General features: G+C 42.6%; 1 protein-coding gene across 1 annotated transcript; it reads left to right on the top strand.

Moving 5' to 3' along the window:
- Positions 1-2,538: 2,538 nt before the first annotated feature.
- Positions 2,539-14,847, top strand: bicc2 (bicaudal C homolog 2; the record flags this gene model as incomplete). The annotated part of the gene is made up of 19 exons (XM_083890663.1): positions 2,539-2,809; positions 3,814-3,860; positions 4,222-4,291; positions 4,931-5,010; positions 5,755-5,916; positions 6,021-6,074; positions 6,291-6,506; positions 6,607-6,858; positions 7,293-7,424; positions 7,618-7,807; positions 8,519-8,649; positions 8,740-8,948; positions 9,469-9,574; positions 10,046-10,085; positions 12,588-12,745; positions 13,423-13,648; positions 13,743-13,906; positions 14,523-14,622; positions 14,717-14,847. The coding sequence occupies 19 exons, from the start codon at positions 2,539-2,541 to the stop codon at positions 14,845-14,847; spliced, it is 2,739 nt and encodes a 912-aa protein (XP_083746789.1).
- Between the last annotated feature and the right edge of the window lie 3,490 nt (positions 14,848-18,337).

The following is an 18,337-nucleotide window of genomic DNA, read 5'->3' as shown; positions in this document are numbered from 1 at the left end:
AAGGGTGGTTTTCGACCTCACAGCGTCACAACGCGGCGTACGGGGGAACTACAACAACAATGCCATTGAAAAACATGATTGGAACAGGAAAATAGAATACATTTAATGGTCTTGTCCTGATTATATATTGTTTGTGAAATGGATGAAAATTAATTTGGTTACGTTTGGGTTGCTATGTTTGTTTCATGTTTTCTTTTTGTTGATATTTATTTGAAGCTTTGCTTTGTATTTGTCGAGACAGATTTCCATAAATCTCATGGACCATCACGTCAGCTGTACATAAAAAAAAAAAAAACGATTTTTGGTTTATTGATACATGTGTGAATAATTTTAGAGGCTTCAATTCATTAATTCACAACACAAAGTGGTGAAATATTGTTGGTTGCAAATACACATTCTTAATTCTGGCTATTTGTGACCCCATATCTCAAATCCTGGAAATTAATTTTCTTAGTTTATATAATTGGAATGTGAAGAAAAGATACTCAACACTACCCTGCTCTATGAATCACACGCAAGCATTAGATACACATACTACAAAATGCATGGGACATTATAAATTGATTTTTAATGTTTTGGAGAAGCTAAAAACTTAATACCTGAGGGAATGTCAAATCAATCATTTTATCTGACCTAAAGGAAGACAGTATTTTAAAACTTTATTCGAGAATAACGTATTTAGCACTTTTCTCGTCAAAAGGAATAGTGTTTGTAATAATATGTTTGTGAGGTGTCTCAGGATTGGTTGGTAAGACTGTATATCCGTGGAGATTGGGCACTGAATTAGTGAGTGTGCTTCATCCAGGAGGGCAGATACTGGTGAATGATTTCTCGTAAGTGAACGCTAACCATGTTCAGATAATTAAAGGATTCACTGGTCGATTCAGGGGTTGATTTAGTAAACCACCCTGAGCCCATTAGTCACTCAGCAGGACAGTTTGGCTATTCTGTGCTTTGCCATTGGGTCAAACAGTGACGCATGCCTTGACACAGTATTACTGGAAACACACACACTCTTCCAGTCAGACGGTGTTTAATGGGGGGCTGGAGGGTGGAGCTCCATGAAGTTTTATCTGGGAAGAACTCACTTCTTGACCAGTTTCCATGGCGACAGTCATCATGACTTTCACTTACCACTGTCCTCAGGCAAATGCGTCTAGCCTGCAGTCATTTGAAATATTAGCGAGATCACTGCTGTGCAAAAAATAATGTTTGCCAACTCACCTGAGGCCAAATGTGTCTGAGCAATATGGAAAACAGAATTGAGCTGGAAACATAGCCCCACCGGACCTGACAAATTGAGCAGTTTGTTTTTACTCATGTTTCAGTTTGTTCTCGAAATGTTATGCTTAATAAATTTAAATCAAGGGAGGGACTTAATTCCTGAGCAGTTTCCATTTCACCTGTCTAAATAGCCCCCTTTTGTGCATTTAAAACCACTACTTGTTTAGAGACATTGGTTTGTAAGCAGTGGGAGCAAACAGGCATAGAGCTGAGTATTAACATTGGCAATAATGTAAAGTAAATAAGCTGAAGTACATTTTAAAGATGCTGGTGTTCTACAGATATGGTGACTGGATGCTGTGTTATACTGTATATCAGGAGAAATATTACTTGTCCGCAAATTAATCTGACATCAATATTTACATTTAGAGATTAAGGTTTTACGTAGACAAGAGTTATAGTGTTGAAAGACATTTAATGGTATGTGAATCCCAAAGAAAAAGCTGTGTTTTCATTTCTAATCACACATATAATCTAATAATCTATAAATCACATTTTCAGAACAATGAGTCCTTGTTTGTACTGGTCCTTTTACATATGTTAACACAACATTTTCTTTGAATCCTCAGCATTTTGGTGTCACTAACACACCACACACACTAACTGCTGCGATGCTCCCCTCTATTCTCCTTCACCCCGACCTCTGGAATCTAAAGTCTTTTGTAGGTCTCATTCAGACCACAGGGAGGGAGGACAGACAGGGACGGACATGCAGCGGAACCCAATTGGATGACCTGTTTATTATGTTAGCTGTGTGGGCTGGTGTGAGGATGGTTTGGAGGAAGTCAGTGTGTGTGTGTGTTGTATCTGTTACCTCTTAAGGACATCTTTTCTTTCAACTTTCTGGCATCTCGACTATCTATCCACACAATCTGTGGATGGTAAAATGAGGATTACCGAGGATTTGTTCAGAGTCAACCTCACTTTAAGCTGCAGATTTTGTTTACCTATCTGGAGCCAGATAAAGAAGACATGGTCTGCAGTGTTATAGTGAAGAAGTGGCTTTCGCTCCGTGCAATACAAGGCCGTAGCAGCCAATCTTTAAAGCTTGAAGCAGCTTGAAGGGAAAGACATTAGATTTGTGTACTAAACTAAGTGAAAGGGGGCGGGGGAATCTAAAGAAAAGAGACAGGGGGTGTTTCTCACCCCTCTCTCCCCCTTTTTTTTTCTCTCCCTGCCCGTCTCCTTGGTCACACATGCACACATACTACTCACACACACACACACAAACATTGACGAGGGCTCAGTCCTGCTATGGCCACCACCACCACTGAGGAGAGCTCTCTGGTCCTGGCCTCTGTAGCACCACAGCAGCCTGACTTGGAAACTAGAGTAGAACCCGACTCAGCAGCAAAGCCTGAGTCCAGTGAGGCCCAATGTGACAGAGAGGTAAAAGAGGATGAGGAAGAGGAGAAGACAGGAAGAAGCCCCGTGCAAGAGGTCGCAAGAGGGCCGAGTTTGGACCCGGAGTGGTTGGAGGAGAGGTTCAGGATTGACAGGAAGAAGCTGGAGAACATGTTGTATGGTGAGTGAAGTTACTTGATAGCACACGATCTGAACTCCGTGATGTTATTCTCTCATAGTCGTGATGCTTATTCTGTTTCTGAGCGCACCTCCTCCCAGTCCTTTTTATCTGCCTGACCTTGTGTGTTTGTCAGGGCCTCCAGCTGCCTGCTCCCTTGTTGTCGCCATCAGTATACCTGTCATCCACTAAACTCCTGTTGCTGTATCACAGTGATTTTGTGTATACGTTCATTAGCATTTTTTGCCTCTATCCTTCCTGTTTGTGAAGCAGTAGTAACTGCCACTGTTAGTTATCACTGTCTGGCAGGTTTATGACAAATGTCTCCCCTGTTTGTTACTGGGGGGAAATCATTCTGACATGTGCTGCTGCTGCAGATAGAGGCTGATGTTTGTTCTGTGCGTCCTTGCACAAGCTCTCAATGCTGAGAGCGCTCGAACAGGTTGAGTTCTAGTTGCTCTGGCTTGTTTTAAGAGTGTGTGTGTGCAATTGTCTGATTGATGATAATCTGTCACACTGCACTTGACGTCTCAGTCTGACGAGCTGCCTTTTGTTGTGCGCTCCTTTATATTTAAGATGTGATTTTAAGTTTTGGTGCAAGTGTGAGGTCTTTGCGTCAGCAAATGCCATCAGTGTGATTAGCTGTCACAAGGCTAATTTGCGGTTGCCTACCATCCAGTTTCTCGCCACCCCATACTATTCTCTTCCCATTCCTCAGCTCTGACCAGCGTAACCCATAGTGATGAGAGGGGGTGAGGGCGTTTCTCGGGCTGCCCTCGCACCCTGTAAATGTCAACCTGGAATGATGGCCTTTTAAAATTGTTTATGTTCCAGGCAACCTCTTGTTCTACTCATTTGGCCACTGGTCAAGTAAACATTTAAATGTTGACTTTGCACACGTTGTTAATATTGAACATTATTGTGCAATAAAAAAGACGACACAATGTGAGAAATTGCCTTGCAGGATTGTATGTTTTTGATGTTTGCTCTCTTTGTACCACTTTCAGCCCCAAAGCACGGAGATGGCGAGACAGGAGAGGAGTTTTTTGAGAGAGTAAGTTAATCACACTCTACTCCACACTTTTATTGAAGAATCAGAGGAGAAACTATAACAAAGAAGAGTAATCTATATTCCCGAGTAATCATGAGAGCATGAAACCACCTGGTTAAATGTAGATCAACAAGAGCATCCCTGCCACCATTTTAACAAGCATTTCATACTCTTCATACGGTGATTACTGGTTTTGTGGAGGCTGTAATGGCAGCTTTTGAAATGCAAATCAGGCTTTGTTTTTGTAGGATCACAGTGATCTGCTCTGTCTGGATGTGTTGGATTTTCGATTGTCTGTGCTGTGATTTGTGACTGCTCCATCTTTGTTTGTCACTCTCGCCTGTTGTTTGTGTTTTTTTCACAGGTGATGAGAGAAACTAACACTCAGGTGAAATGGCCGTCCAAGCTGAAGATTGGAGCCAAATCAAAGAAAGGTGACAAACTCTTGATTTTCTCACACGGACACACACACACTATGGCAGTGTTTGATGTCTTGTGTTTTTCACTTTGCCTTTCTCCTTCAAATTGATTAATTTTGGCGTGACAAGTTAAAACTGCAGTGTGTCATTTAAATATACCTAAATGTATTTTAGAGTTGAGCCATTGTCCAATGAGTCCAGTCCACACAATAATGAAAGCCTCACAAATCTCTCTTTGTATTTCTCAGTATAGCAGTGTTTGGATCTCGCTGCACACAGGAAGTGATCTGTCTTATGTCAAGACAGACAGAGGCAACACAAACATTAGGCTAGTTAGGCTAGATGGCTGCAAATATGGTGTGGTACAAGCAAAAACACAAAGAAGTGCCTAAAAAACAAAAACAAAAAACATTCAGCAGTTTGGTGGGATAAATACTTGCCCCCACCTGACTCACCCAGGTCTGATAGTATTACTTGACACAGAACTGTGTTTGGATACAGCATACATGAAATATTACACAGTTTCTGTTCATGGACATTCAACATAAACAACAACATCACCAAAAAGTGTTATGCACTGCAGTTTTAAGTACACTAAATTACCATTTAGGGTCTTTTCTGCAAACCTAAACTTCTAATTTTTTTTTTATCTAGATCCACATGTCAAGGTGGAAGGAAAACGATTTGATGTTTTGGAAGCCAAAAAGAAGATCTTAGAAGTTTTGGAGACAAGGGTGAGGGCTGCTTGATTTTTATAATTTAAAGGTCCAGCGTGTAAGAATTAGAGACAAAGCATAGTGAGTTGCAATGAAAGGAGGACTCTACTCACAACTTTCTTCCCAATGTGTCAGGGATATCAGTGTCAATGAGCATGCTATGGCCCTCTATTTCGGAGATATGTCAGATTTACAACTTCTCTCAACACTATAAATGCTCTTTCAAAACCCTCTGCACTCGCCTACTCTCCCACTCATATTCTTTATTTCGTCCATCTTCTTCATTGGTTTGTGCATCAGGTTTCTTTATGCTGCTCTAGAACCATGACAGTGCAAGATGGCAGACGGCAGCAATGCATTTTCCTGACGTGCATACAGTATAAAAGGCTTATTCCTGAAATACTATGAAAACCAAATTATTTGTATTTCAAAGCAATTATCAATTTACATAAATATACTTATAGGTATCATATTCAACTTCTGCCGATCTGCCCCTAAATGGCCCTGTGATGGTGACTGGTGACCTGTTCAGGATTTACCCTTTTGTGTCAGCTTGCATTAGAGCCAGCTCCTTGCGACCCTTGAATAATCCTCACCATAAATGTTACACACGGAACCTAGAATAGCAATTTAGTCAATGCACCAGAGTGGACGTACAGTACTTTTGCATCTTTTCTAAGCTGTATGTAGCTGTATGTAGCTGTATGTATCCCCTAATCTGCACCAATGACACCACCAGTTGTCCATTTGTTTAAAATCTAGGTGAACAAGGTGACTCTGAAGATGGACGTGGCCTATACAGAGCACTCCCATGTTATTGGTAAAGGTGGTGGAAACATAAAAAAAGTGATGGAGGTCACATCCTGTCACATCCATTTCCCTGACTCCAATCGCCACAATGCTATGGGAGAGAAAAGCAATCAGGTAACAATCTCCGAGGTGACATTTTAATGAGCTACGAAGTGCTGTTTAAAGGGAAAAAAACGAATTTAAATGTTTTTGGTTTTTTTTATCACAATGTCTACCAGGTCTCCATTGCTGGGCCCATAGAGGGAGTGGAGGAAGCCAGGAGGAAGATAAGAGTAAGTGTTCAATGTACAGCTACCCAGCAGAGATCTCTATTTGTCTCAAATCTCCATTTGTTCACTTCTGTCAGACACAGAGATCAATGGAGTGATTAATAACACGACTGTCACAAAGAAGACAGGTGTCTCTGTCAAAAAGTCTGTTTTTGTCGTCTCTTTGTTTAAACGTCTCCCCTCTTTCTCTCTTGTCCCTTACGCTCTTTGATAACCCAGGACCTGCAGCCTCTGTCCTTGACCTTTGACCTACCAGTCAGTCTGGTGCCTCAGGCTCTTCCAGATGCAGGCTCACCACTTATCCAGCAGGTAGTGCAGACTTTGGGCGTCAGCGTGAGCTTCAGGGCCGTGCCGCCGCAGCCTCAGGCTCAGCCAGCCTTTTATGGAAGCTGCTGCACTGTCTGGGGCCTGCAGGGTAACGCAGCCACTGTCAAGGTTAGCATGAATCATGTTAGTAAGAAATCCACAATAGCATTCAGTATATCATATAGTATCTATGTATGAATATGTATATGCACGTATCATCAACAATCAGAAGGCGACTTGCATCCTGATGGACCTACTGCTCGGGCCGGATGCCACAGGCAGTATGGTGAGCAGCCAACTGGATGTCACGTCTCAGCAGCATCTGTTCCTATTGGGTCAGAATGGAGCTCACTTCCTGAGCGTCATGCACCAGACCCAGACCCAGATCATCTTACCAGACCTCAGTGCTCCTCAGAGCCCCCCCTCACTGCTCATCCAAGGCAGCCCCGATGGCGTGTGTCTGGCTCGGCAGCAGCTCATGGTACAGTGGGGGTGTTTTTCTTTAGACAGAATTATGTTAAAACTGTACCGTGTAAATTTTAAATATAAACAAATGTCTTTTACATGCAAACCATTGTCAAATCAGCTCAGACAAGCAGAGCCGTTTCTAGCTGTTTGGGGGCCCTATGCGAGATACTATTTGGGGGCCCCCATTTTTTCAAACGAACTTTTTCTGATTACCCCACACTTACATGCGTTGCAAATATATGCATAATGAATGCATCCAATACATGCAAATAAAGACAGGTACTTTTAATTCTCAAAAATGTTATCAAATATGAGTCTGAACTTGCAGTTTGGGGGGCCCCTGGAGGCTGTGGGGCCCTATGCAGCTGCATAGTCGGCATATAGCAAGAAACGGCTCTGCAGACAAGGCCAATAAAATCTGTCTTTATCTGTTGTGTGCATGTCTAGGACTGTTTGCCTGTGTGTCTGATGTTTGACATGCGTGAAGATGGAGAGGCCGATTCTTCTAAAGTGGCTCAGATGATGCAAAACCTGGGTGTCTTCATTAGTGTCAAACCCAAAGTAAAACAGACCAGCAAGGTAGAGTTTTATCTCTTTGACTTTGCTCCTTTCATGTTGTTTGCATCTTCATCTGAATAGAAATTGTGATTTTGTCATGTAGATGTATGCCAGCAGTCCCATCTTTTGCTTATTTCATACATATGCTGTCTTTGGAAATATTTCTCTGAGTTGAACACTGGTGTAAACCTCTGTGTTGGTGTGTCTTTATCAGTCAGTGGTGGTCAAAGGTCTCGAAAGAAACATCTCCTGTCTTTATGAAGCCCGCTGTTTGCTTCTGGGGTTGGATTCCTGTGAGGTTGCCAAGGCAATTGAGGTGACTCCTGACCCCATGCTAAACAGCAACGGACTGACCAGCTACTGGCTGAATATGTTGCTGCAGCAGCTTCGCCTGTCTGAGCAAGGTATGCTGTATATTCCTGTTAAGGCGTGTTTCCATGTAAATGTCATAGACATTTATTACAATTTAGTTGGTTGTTTGGTGACAAAGATATTGTAACACACACCAACAAGTACCTTGCACTTTCCCCACATATCCAACCGAGCTGATGCTAAGATGAATTTGCTGAAAATGGCTGCAATTTTACTCGAATTGTCTTATTTTCTACAAGATAAAACTTATACCTTGTAAAACGTTTTAAGGATGTTATATCAAGTGATTATCACATATTAGTTTTAGGAAAAAGGAAAAACACAAACAACCTAATCTACTCTGATTTGAGCACATTTAAAAACAGTAATGTTGAGTGATCAGTCATGGTATTTTACCTCTGTTTCACCCATTTGGCGAATGCTCTGCTGTTGTGTCCACACCGATTAAAAATCAGTCAGGCTGGCAACAATATTATACTTTCTGTTTCCATCTGTGTGTGGTGTTCTTCAATATTTATAAATATTTCCTCGTTTCTACATGTCACAGCAAATCATCAATGCTTAATTAAATTGTAAATGTTCCATGTATTTCCGCTCTGGTATCTCGACTAAGGCTCATTTTAAGGCTCACATTAAAAAATGCAGAATAGACATGGACAAGAATTAATTGGTTGTGCTTTTGTTGTGCTATTGGTTGTGCTTTTACTCACCATCATCCTGCATGTGTCCTTCAATTTGATTAGGTCCAATCCCTGCTCCCATTCCAGAGGTGACTGGTATAAAACACCGGCCCTCACCCCCACCAGGCCTCACGCCTCCTGCTGAAGAGGGGAGGACGGGGCTGAAGGGAACAGACAGTCGTCCACTGGAGAAGGTTTGTCACAGCTTTATATTCAAGCTGCTTCCAGTACACAATATATCATTCTGGACAGAGAAAACAACACTATTGTCACCTTCTCCTCAGATCCCAGAAAATGAGGATCAGTCTGGCCAATCAGAGGATGAGAGTTCCAAGGTTGCTGTAATGTCGGCATCATCTAAGGTGTGTGATGTCGTCAACAACATCAGTCGGCTGGCGTTAATGGGTCGCAGGGGGAGTCTCCAAAGCCCCGAAACTACCAAAGTCTTTGGCCAAGGCAGACGACATTCAACCGGGCAGGCTCTGACGTGCAGGTGAGCATTCACAGGGGAACGTGTCGCCTTACGTCAGTTTCCAAGGGGGGGGGGGGGGGGGGGGGGGGGTGGCTTATCCTAATGTGAACCTGTGTGTTCGTCAGTACCTAAAAATAAATGATTCCCATGACCCACGTGGAAGGTGAGAAAGAGGAAGTGTGGTAATTGCTGCTAGCCCGAGGCAGTTTCACACACACACACACACACACACACACACACACACACACACACACACACACACACACACACACACACACACACACCTGCTTGTACTATTCCTGAAAACAGAGTGCGATAAATTAATGCATGCTGACCTTGTCTATATTTTAGTCACTTATTCTTTGCGGTTATAATGACACAACTCTGCTTCACAGAAATACGCGTCATTATTACATCGCTCTTTGAGGCTGAAATCCTCCCGTCATGTTGCAGTTATTGGTCTTCCCTCAAATATTGCACACGGTCGACACATCTTCATCTAAACACATACACGCGTGTTTGTCCCCTCTGAATATGCCAGATTGCTGAATGCAGAGTTTGACGGAGCAAGAGGTGAGCGGAGGAACAGCCTGAGGAGAGACATGATGCTGGCTCAGGATATTTGCACTGACTCATCCAAGGCTGAGGTGAGGAAAAAAAAACAGAGCACCTTTTTTCCCCTCGTGTCCTCACAGAATGATACCACGTGGCTACAACTTATTCCAAGTGTGGACTGACAATCACATTTCTATGACCCTCTGAAAGAAAATGTCACTGAAGAACTCAAGGTATTGGTGTGTTTAAGCAGAAATGAAAGCACAACGCAAACAAAGACTGACTTAGGTTATGTAACCTGTTGATTTGCATGTTCCAAGACCCTTCTCAGAGTTGATTTTCTTGTTTGTTAGCTTCACCTCTCATTTGTCACCGTAGCCTCTCAAAGGTTACTACATGAAGGATTAACATGTTTACAGCCACAGCTGCAGGAGATGTTGTTTAAAGCAGGTGTTTGTTCCCCTCTTTGCATACCACCTGCATGTCCTCTACAACCACAATAAAACAAATAAATACATTTCATACATTATTTATCTGCTATATTTGCCGTTTGTGCCTTGCAGGATGATGACTACGAGAAGAAGAAACTGCTGGCAACCAGAGGTTAGTGCTCCTAAATGTTTAATATGTATTTCTGTCACTGTCACTTCCTGTCTCATGCTGGGAATTAAGTGCAAGTAAAAGTTTAAAATAATTTACAGCCGATAAATTGAAGAGGCCTTTTTACTTTATTATGAATATGTTGGTGGCTCATTTATATCGCAAGTATCAGCAGGGGTTAGATAGAGGGGGGGCATTTCACTGCTGCTCATTGCCAAGACAACTGATTAAAGGACCTGTTTATGGACTGCACTGTGCCAAAGTTATAATAGAGTAGCATTGGCACTCCGTCATAATTCACACAAGGCAGAAAACAATGCAGGCAGAACAAATGCATACAGAAAGATTTCTCTCACTCTCTTTCTCTTTCCCTTTCTCTCTCGGTGTATTTGGCTAAATTAACCCTTAAATAAAGTCAGGAATTTCAGCCAAAACCTCTCTCTCTCACGCGCACACATACACAGACACACTAATTTGCACAACATTTATACATAATTCATACTCATCTACGTACCACCAACACTTCCACAGTCCTTCCCACAGATTTAATCAGTTCTTTATAAATTTATTATTATTTTATTTTAATTTACTAATTTACTTTAATTCCCCCTTTCTTTCTTTAATTTGAATTTTTCAACTTACAAACAAGCACCTTCCCTCCCACCCATCTACCGGCGACCCGGCTTCAACTCCAGAATTCCATAAAACAATATAATTGGAATATTAATTTAACGTAATTTCACAGTGGGCCACCTCTTTCCTGCCCAGAGCTCTGCCTGGGGATCATACCCTGGTCCCCATCTGCTGGACCTGGACTGGACCACCCTTACTACAAACCGGATCAGTAGGCCTGTGCTACAGAAGTTTTAATTTCTAAACTCCTAACCCCAACCTGAACCCCAACCCTAACCCTAACCTAAACCCAATTCTAACCCTGACCCTAAAACCAGGTTTTAACCCTGAAAGGTCTTTTTTAAGGGGTGACAGAACATGAGGATCAGCCAAAAATGTCCTCACTTTCCCAAAATATACTCACTCGCCTAGGTTTCTATCTTTTTTTGGTCCCCACAAAGATACCCATATAAACACACCCTCACATTCTTCTACAGCAGACTTAGTGACACCTCCCTTACCCCAACATTACTCGACATATCTACATGTCTAAATGTCCTCACTAAGATAGGTTTGAATTAAAAATATGTCCTCACAGCTGACCACGAACACACACACACTACAGCTCATCCATCATGACGAATGAGAGCTAGTGGGAAGACTCTGCAGCCAAATGGTACTAAACTCCCCCAGTGTTTCTTTATGGGAATATGAATTAGCAGTCTGAATGGACCATCTGCCTTGCAGTCATTAAAACACCCATATGCCACTATATGAATGGGACACTTACTCAAAACACACACACACACATCAGCTCCCATATGACAACAGACCAGTTATAATCCTGATGATATTGCAGTCTTTGTGGAGCACTGTTGCAGTTTTTTATCACACATTCACACATGGATCGCGTTTCTGTGCCAGAAGAGGCCCGCGGTCTCCTGTTTGTCATGCGAGTGTGTGTGTGTATCTGTCTCAGTCTCAGCAATTTGACTTTTATTAATTGTGCCACATGCTGCCAGATACAGGCACAGTGTGAGAGCCATTATTCATCACCTGAACCCAGCGTGTCCAACTCCAAATATCAGCGAAGACGTAGAACACCTGCAAAGCATTTCCACGATGGACAAGCTGCAGATATGTTTTCATGCTACAGAGAGCATCGAAATATATTGGAAATTAATGGACCACGTGCCTATTTCTGTGCAACAGTGATGTGTGTGCGCAAACTTTCCCCTATCATCAACATTTTTATGCTAACAATGGATTTATATTAAAGGTCAGTGGTAATGATGATACCTCAGTCTTTAAACAATTTAAAGTTTTACATTTTCAGTATCTGTCAATAGTGTTTTATTGCTTCAACGGGTGCATCTGTCGTTAGCATCGTCAAATCACAGATGCAGCACATTGCTTATTCAAGCTTAAAGCTCAGAAAACCCACTGAACACAACCTGCCCAGCACCAAGCAGCAGGTGGACAATGTTGGTGGAGCATTTAGTAGGAGTTGGCGATGAGCTAAATGGGGTTTAAATGGATATTAAACCTGAAAAAATAATTTACCTACAGGAGTAGAAGAGAAGAGCAGAGAAGAGCCATGTCCAGCTTTGTGCCAACATCCATCAGACACATTAATGGTTGATTTTTTATTCTATTCAATACTTATAACAGATTACATACTTTGTAGTTTGTGTTGATAGAAGTATATTACTGTATACCACGATGATGTGATATAACATGCACTGATGCTTTTACACAGTTCTTAATGGATACATAAGACACTGTCAATTGTTCTGAACTGAATTGAAATGTATTAGCCAGCAGCCCCTGCTAATATTCAGGCAGTAAGTCATGTAAGTCAAAGCCAGCTGAAGTCTGATTCTTGTCATTCAGCCATGCAGAGGAAGCCTGTGGTCACTGAGGTCCGGACACCCACAGACACCTGGAGCGGCCTTGGCTTCTCCAAGTCAATGCCAGCAGAGGCTGTGAAAGAGCTCCGAAACATTAGCCGCCGCAGCTACAAACCCTACCTGAGCACCAACCAACAACAGGTACAAGTGTTAGCTCGGCGTGACCTGTATATGTCTGTCTGAACTAAGCTTAAACCCTTTAAGATGTCTTTTGTTGCAGTGTGGTGGGGGAAAAAAAAAGAACATCCCATCATGGCCCACTTACACAGCCTCATTTAGTGGTGTCGGCCCCTCACGGTTTGCAGCATTTATCTAACCTTGTGTTAAGCGCTGCCAATTTGTGCGCTCAATTTCCTGGAGCCTGATACCATCGTCTCGGTCAACTCCTTGGAAACCTGTTTACCTGAGCTCTTCTCTCTGGTTCTTTAACAACCTAAACGACCGCTCTGTGACTTCTCAGTATCGAGAGATGGGGACAAAGACCGACCTGGGTCAATAACAGAAACAGACTGTCTTCGTAGTCCTTGTAGACCATGATAGCTCTAAGGTGACATTCAATATGTCCACTATATAGATAAGTAGAATTCTGTCACATTTCAACTGTGTGAAAATGAACTAGATCAGTTTCATGATTAAAAGGTTCAATTATTAAATATTTGGACCAATTGATATTGATATCGCCAATAAAATGACCACCCATGACCACAGATACAGAAGAGCGTGACAGAAGCACTCTGTGCTGCAGTGTGTCAAATCTTTGACGGTAAAAGAAACCGCTAAAAATTTAACATCATCATAACTTCTCTCTCTCTTCGAAGCCATGGGCGACGCAGATGGGGAAGATGTGTAACGGGAGCAACTCTGAGAACTGGAGAGACAGACGTGGATCGACGCCTTCGTCACTGCCCGTCCATTCCTCCTCCTCCTCCTCCTCCTCCTCTTCTTCGTCCTCCCCCTCCTCACCACCCTCCTCTTTCTCCTCATCCACCTCCTCCTTCCCTGCATTTGCATCGTCAGTAAACAGAAGCAGAAACGACAAACCTTGTGAGTCGTCGCCGACGAGGCAGTCACTTCCTTGTTTCCATTTTTTTTGTCTGTCTCTATACACTGTCTCTAACCTTTGACCTTTCATGAACAGTGGAGTGCTACCAGAGCAGCAGCTACTTTGAGGGCGTGTGTTCATCGAGGCGGCCGTCGACTTGCAGTCAGCGGAGCCCCTCCCCCCAGATGACAGACGACCTCCCTGAGCTGCTCTGTCAACTTGGGCTAATAAAGTACATTGATGTGTTTGAACAACAAGAGGTAAACACATGCAGGGAGTGTGAATGATGTATCGTTACATTATCACATCAAACTGTTTGTAAGTCAGGCCCACTTTACATTACGCTTTTCGCGACAGCTGCGACATTTCGGAAATCAGGCAGGACACCCGCGGAGCTTACAACTTTCCTCTTTACTTGCTCGACTATACGACCGTAGCCGGCCTCCCGCATCCGCTGTTGCATTTTTACGTAGGCCATCTAGTTCCTGGATGACTCCAGCTTCTTCTGGATCTCGTCCTCCGACCAGATACTGATCAGGCACTTGGTTTCGGAGGTGGTTCACGTACAGCGTCCAGCGCCCTCCTTCACCCCCGCCATTTTTTTTTGGAACAAAAGTCCCGCGGTATATGCTAATTATCGCGCGCTATATGCTAATCTCCTAAACCCTGACCTCCCGCTGTCGCGAGCCCGACACGTTCTCTTTATACGCACTTTGAAGTTGTCGGGAGAAAATTTGAAGACAGCAGGAATCCTCTTTACATGGGGTTCCCGCTGTCGCCAGTCCCGCTCTCGTGAAAATCGTAATGTAAAGTGGGCCTTAGTTGATTATATGAAACACAAACACAATCTGGTAACTATGTATCCTCTTCACACAGATTGACTACCAGACGTTCCTCACTCTGTCTGACGAAGACCTGAAGGAAGTCGGTGTCTCCACCTTTGGAGCAAGGCGTAAGATGTTGATTGCGATCTCAGGTGAGAATCCGAGGTCCTTGTCTGGTTTTCAGCAGTTGTATTGTTTGCCGTCAACTGTGAGTGTGATTAAACTTTTTTTTTTCCTTCATCCAAGACCTGAACAAGAGCAAGAGGAGGCTCTCGGACACAACCACTGTGAAGCCAGGATACCTGGAGGGCGGAGCCAGTGGTCGACTACCACGGATCATGGATCTAGAAGTTGCTGCTCAGAGTAACCGCTGGTGAGAGTAAACACCAGCTCTGAGCGCTGACTGACAAATAGCTATTTCTGGTGTGCAGTGATGCCAATACCAGTGCAAAGGTCGTACCTGTTTATAATTTTCTACGAATCGTTAAATGAGCAAACGTTGTGATTATTTAAATTGAGTGCCTTTCATCTCCAGCCAAAGCTATTTCTTTCAAATACAAAATCAAGACAAGGAGGTCGACTCTTGGAATCCTCTGATTCTTCAAGAAACCAACTCAATGGAACTCAAATGAACGTTTTTGATTTTGATTATAGTTCTCTTTCTGTTGTTTCTTTTATTGTTATTATCATGTGCCTTTATTATGCAAATCCACTCCTGTGCTTTGGTAACCATTACATTTATGCAAATGTATATAGATATCTAGAAAAAAACTGGCATTGTAATGTGATAATGAATAAAACCTTTGCTCTAAACTGTGTTTTGGGAATGTACGCTCAAGATACCAGGAGAAATAAAAGAGCGAAAAGGGCACATTGTGCTACACGGTCATTATTAAACCTCCACAAGGGCATCACAGAAAAGGCCATCAACTCACAGGTGGTGTCAGACCACCAGAGGGCACTGGTGTCACACACTGTGTTTGCAAATTCCAATCCTGTTTGTGTTTCGTGAAATGTTATGGATATGTTTCGGGGGAAACACAGTGACAGAAGCATCATAGACAGAGTTGGCTTTGAACTACACGTTAGCAATCAGTTAATGGCATTAACTTTATTGGTGTGATGTTGATGTTGATGATGGTGCTGTCACATTTGACTGCTCCCCTAACAGTTTCATTTGTTGTTGGTGGGTGTGGATTATTTCCTGTTTGTTTTATTTTGCAGAACAGCTATTTAGTCAGTCACCTGCAGAGTGTATAGCATGGGTTCTCTTTAAATCCAACAAATTTGGGGTAGTGTCGGTTACTAAATGAAAGTGACTGAGCCATAAATCTTTCACCTGGGGGAATGAGGGGTCTGATCAGTTGGTACGCTCCATGAGCTTGCTGGCACAGAGGCAGTCGTGCACTGAAAGAGTGTTTGAGCAGAAGTGGTGAGCTGTGACAGATTAGTGCCAGATGATCCCTCCTTATTACAATGTCTATCCTAATTACAAATGCAGGCTCCTGGACCAGTTATCCCCAAATCTGGTCCTCGGGTCTTGGGACAGTGCAGGATTTTTATTTTTATTCTGTCAGGTATTTAATTGCAGTCCCCCCCCCCCCCCCCCCCATGTTTGCAGGCTGAAGTCGGTCCTCAATCACACAGCTACTGTGAAAACTACCTGAAAGAACCAGCAGTGCTCTGCACCCTGAGGACTTTGGAAAGCCACTTGGACATTTCACCTGCTAAAGAGGCAATCTTGGCACATGGCCCAGCTACATGGCGGGCATGCAGAATGAGGCAAAGAGCAGACTCTGTCCTCTGCCTGTTCTTTTATTTGAGTGGTGGTTTATTAACTTACACGAAGCGGTAAAAGTAAAAGCTTTATAACATGCTATAGGTTTGAATTTGTAGAAATATAGCTCTTTGTCCATATTGTATGTTTTTCTCTTGCTTCATGTGACTGACAATCACTACAGACACATGGTCTAATCACAGAACAGTTATAAAACTTGGAGAAGGTGATGTGAAGAGATGCTGTAATGCAGGGGTCACCAACGTGGTGCCCGCGGGCACCTGGTAGCCCGCAGGCAGCCAATACGGTGCCCGCGGGCTCACTTCACTTCACCTCACTTGCATGTATCCGTATGATCGCTCAGTAAAATATCTTTGATATTGTTTATAAAAACTGGTAATCGTTAGGAGTAAGCACTGGAATGAATGTGTATGCAGTTGAATGCATAATATTAATCATTTAAAGGTGAAGTAAGTAGTTTATAGTGCCATCTAGAGGAGAGGCTGAAATTTACAACAAAGAACTGCTCCTCTGCTCACCCCCTCCCTTCCCTGAGTGCTACGGTATCCTCAGCCGGTCAAATGTCGTCCTCGTCGTCTTTCTCTGTGTCAACTGATGAGGTTTCGTGAGGCGAGGGAGAGGGCGATAAATATAAACCCATAAATACTACACAGTGTCCCTTTAAATGGTAAACAAAAAAAAATGGTGCGTAAAATGTTAACGTGGTAGCCCTCCATATTATTTTTTACCCTTAAGGTAGCTCTCTGTCTCAAAAAGGTTGGTGACCCCTGCTGTAATGCCTATAAAGCCACCAGCTTTTAACAAAAGTATATTTTGTTTAGTTCACAAACAAATAAATCATTTACTGATGAACCATGAGGAAAAACTCCATAAACCCTTCAAGTCGAGGATAATTGAAACATTTGATTCGTGAAACATGTTGTACTGGAAACTAATTGCGTAATTGGCTTTTTAATTGAATTATCTTACATTGAAAACGAAGCTGCTATAATGCGACACACTGTGTTCTCAAAAGGTAGATCACATAAAATACAGTAATTAACCAGTGATCTGAACTAAAGTTAGAGGATACTTTTATACCATGACTCAGAGCTAATATTTACAAATGACCCAACATCTAGAGCCCACTTCTCACAGCCAATTAGGAATTAATAACACAAGGAACTCATCTGTGAATAAAGAAGCAGCCAACAGAGAAATGAAAAAGAGGAATAGCCATGAGAATAAAGCGCAACCACACAACTTCCATATGGAGATGAAGATAGAACGCACACCAAGAATAATGTGTGTGTGTGTGTGAGATTCTGTGTTGGTCAATGAGGGAACCATAAGCTGTCTCACCACAGCCTTGTACTAATGATAGACGAGAGCACAAGTTGGACTTGATTACAGTAACACATTTGGTTAAACTGCTCAATCTGTGGCTGCCATAGACTGTATGTAAGGATACAGCCCAGAGGTAAAGACAAATCATCTCAATTGATGTTGTCTTTGATGCTATACAAATGAAGTGAAACATCTTGACATCTTCTACAAGCAGAAGAAAAGCAGAAGCACTTTGGCTTAATGTTGTGCAGTGGGAAGACATTGGGATGTGTTGTCCATCTTTATGTACAGTGACAGTGAAGAAATTAAGACTGTAAAGCGTATTTGCTGATGCTAATGCTTGAGGATGCTGGTTCAAAACCACTCAATTTGAACCAGTAATTTACACAAAACATTACGGGGCTAAGACATTCTCTTTCCTGCTACAGAGTTCCACAGATCAGCACCCACATCTCTTGATGCACATAGTTAAGCCCATCTTCTATTGTATCTGACAAAGTGTGTTGCAAACTGCTTATTAGGCCGATTCAGTTGTCCTTAAAGCATTGGGATGGTGGGATACTGTTTTTTTTTTTTGTTCAAAGTGCTGAGTGAGCCGTTTCATGCCAATTGGGGTCAGCTGTCCCATTAGCCAATGATTTTAGTGAAAAACACTCATTAAGCTTTTATGTTCTTTTGAGTTCTGCTCGCTTTGTGATTCTCTTCTCTCTAAAGACAAGTGATAAGAGTAGTCTCTGCTCTGC

This window comes from Microchirus variegatus (assembly GCF_963457635.1).
Source record: "Microchirus variegatus genome assembly, chromosome: 6".
NCBI lineage: Eukaryota > Metazoa > Chordata > Actinopteri > Pleuronectiformes > Soleidae > Microchirus > Microchirus variegatus.
The sequence above is the reverse complement of the archived record's forward strand: the minus strand, read 5'-3'. Positions and strand labels throughout refer to the sequence as shown.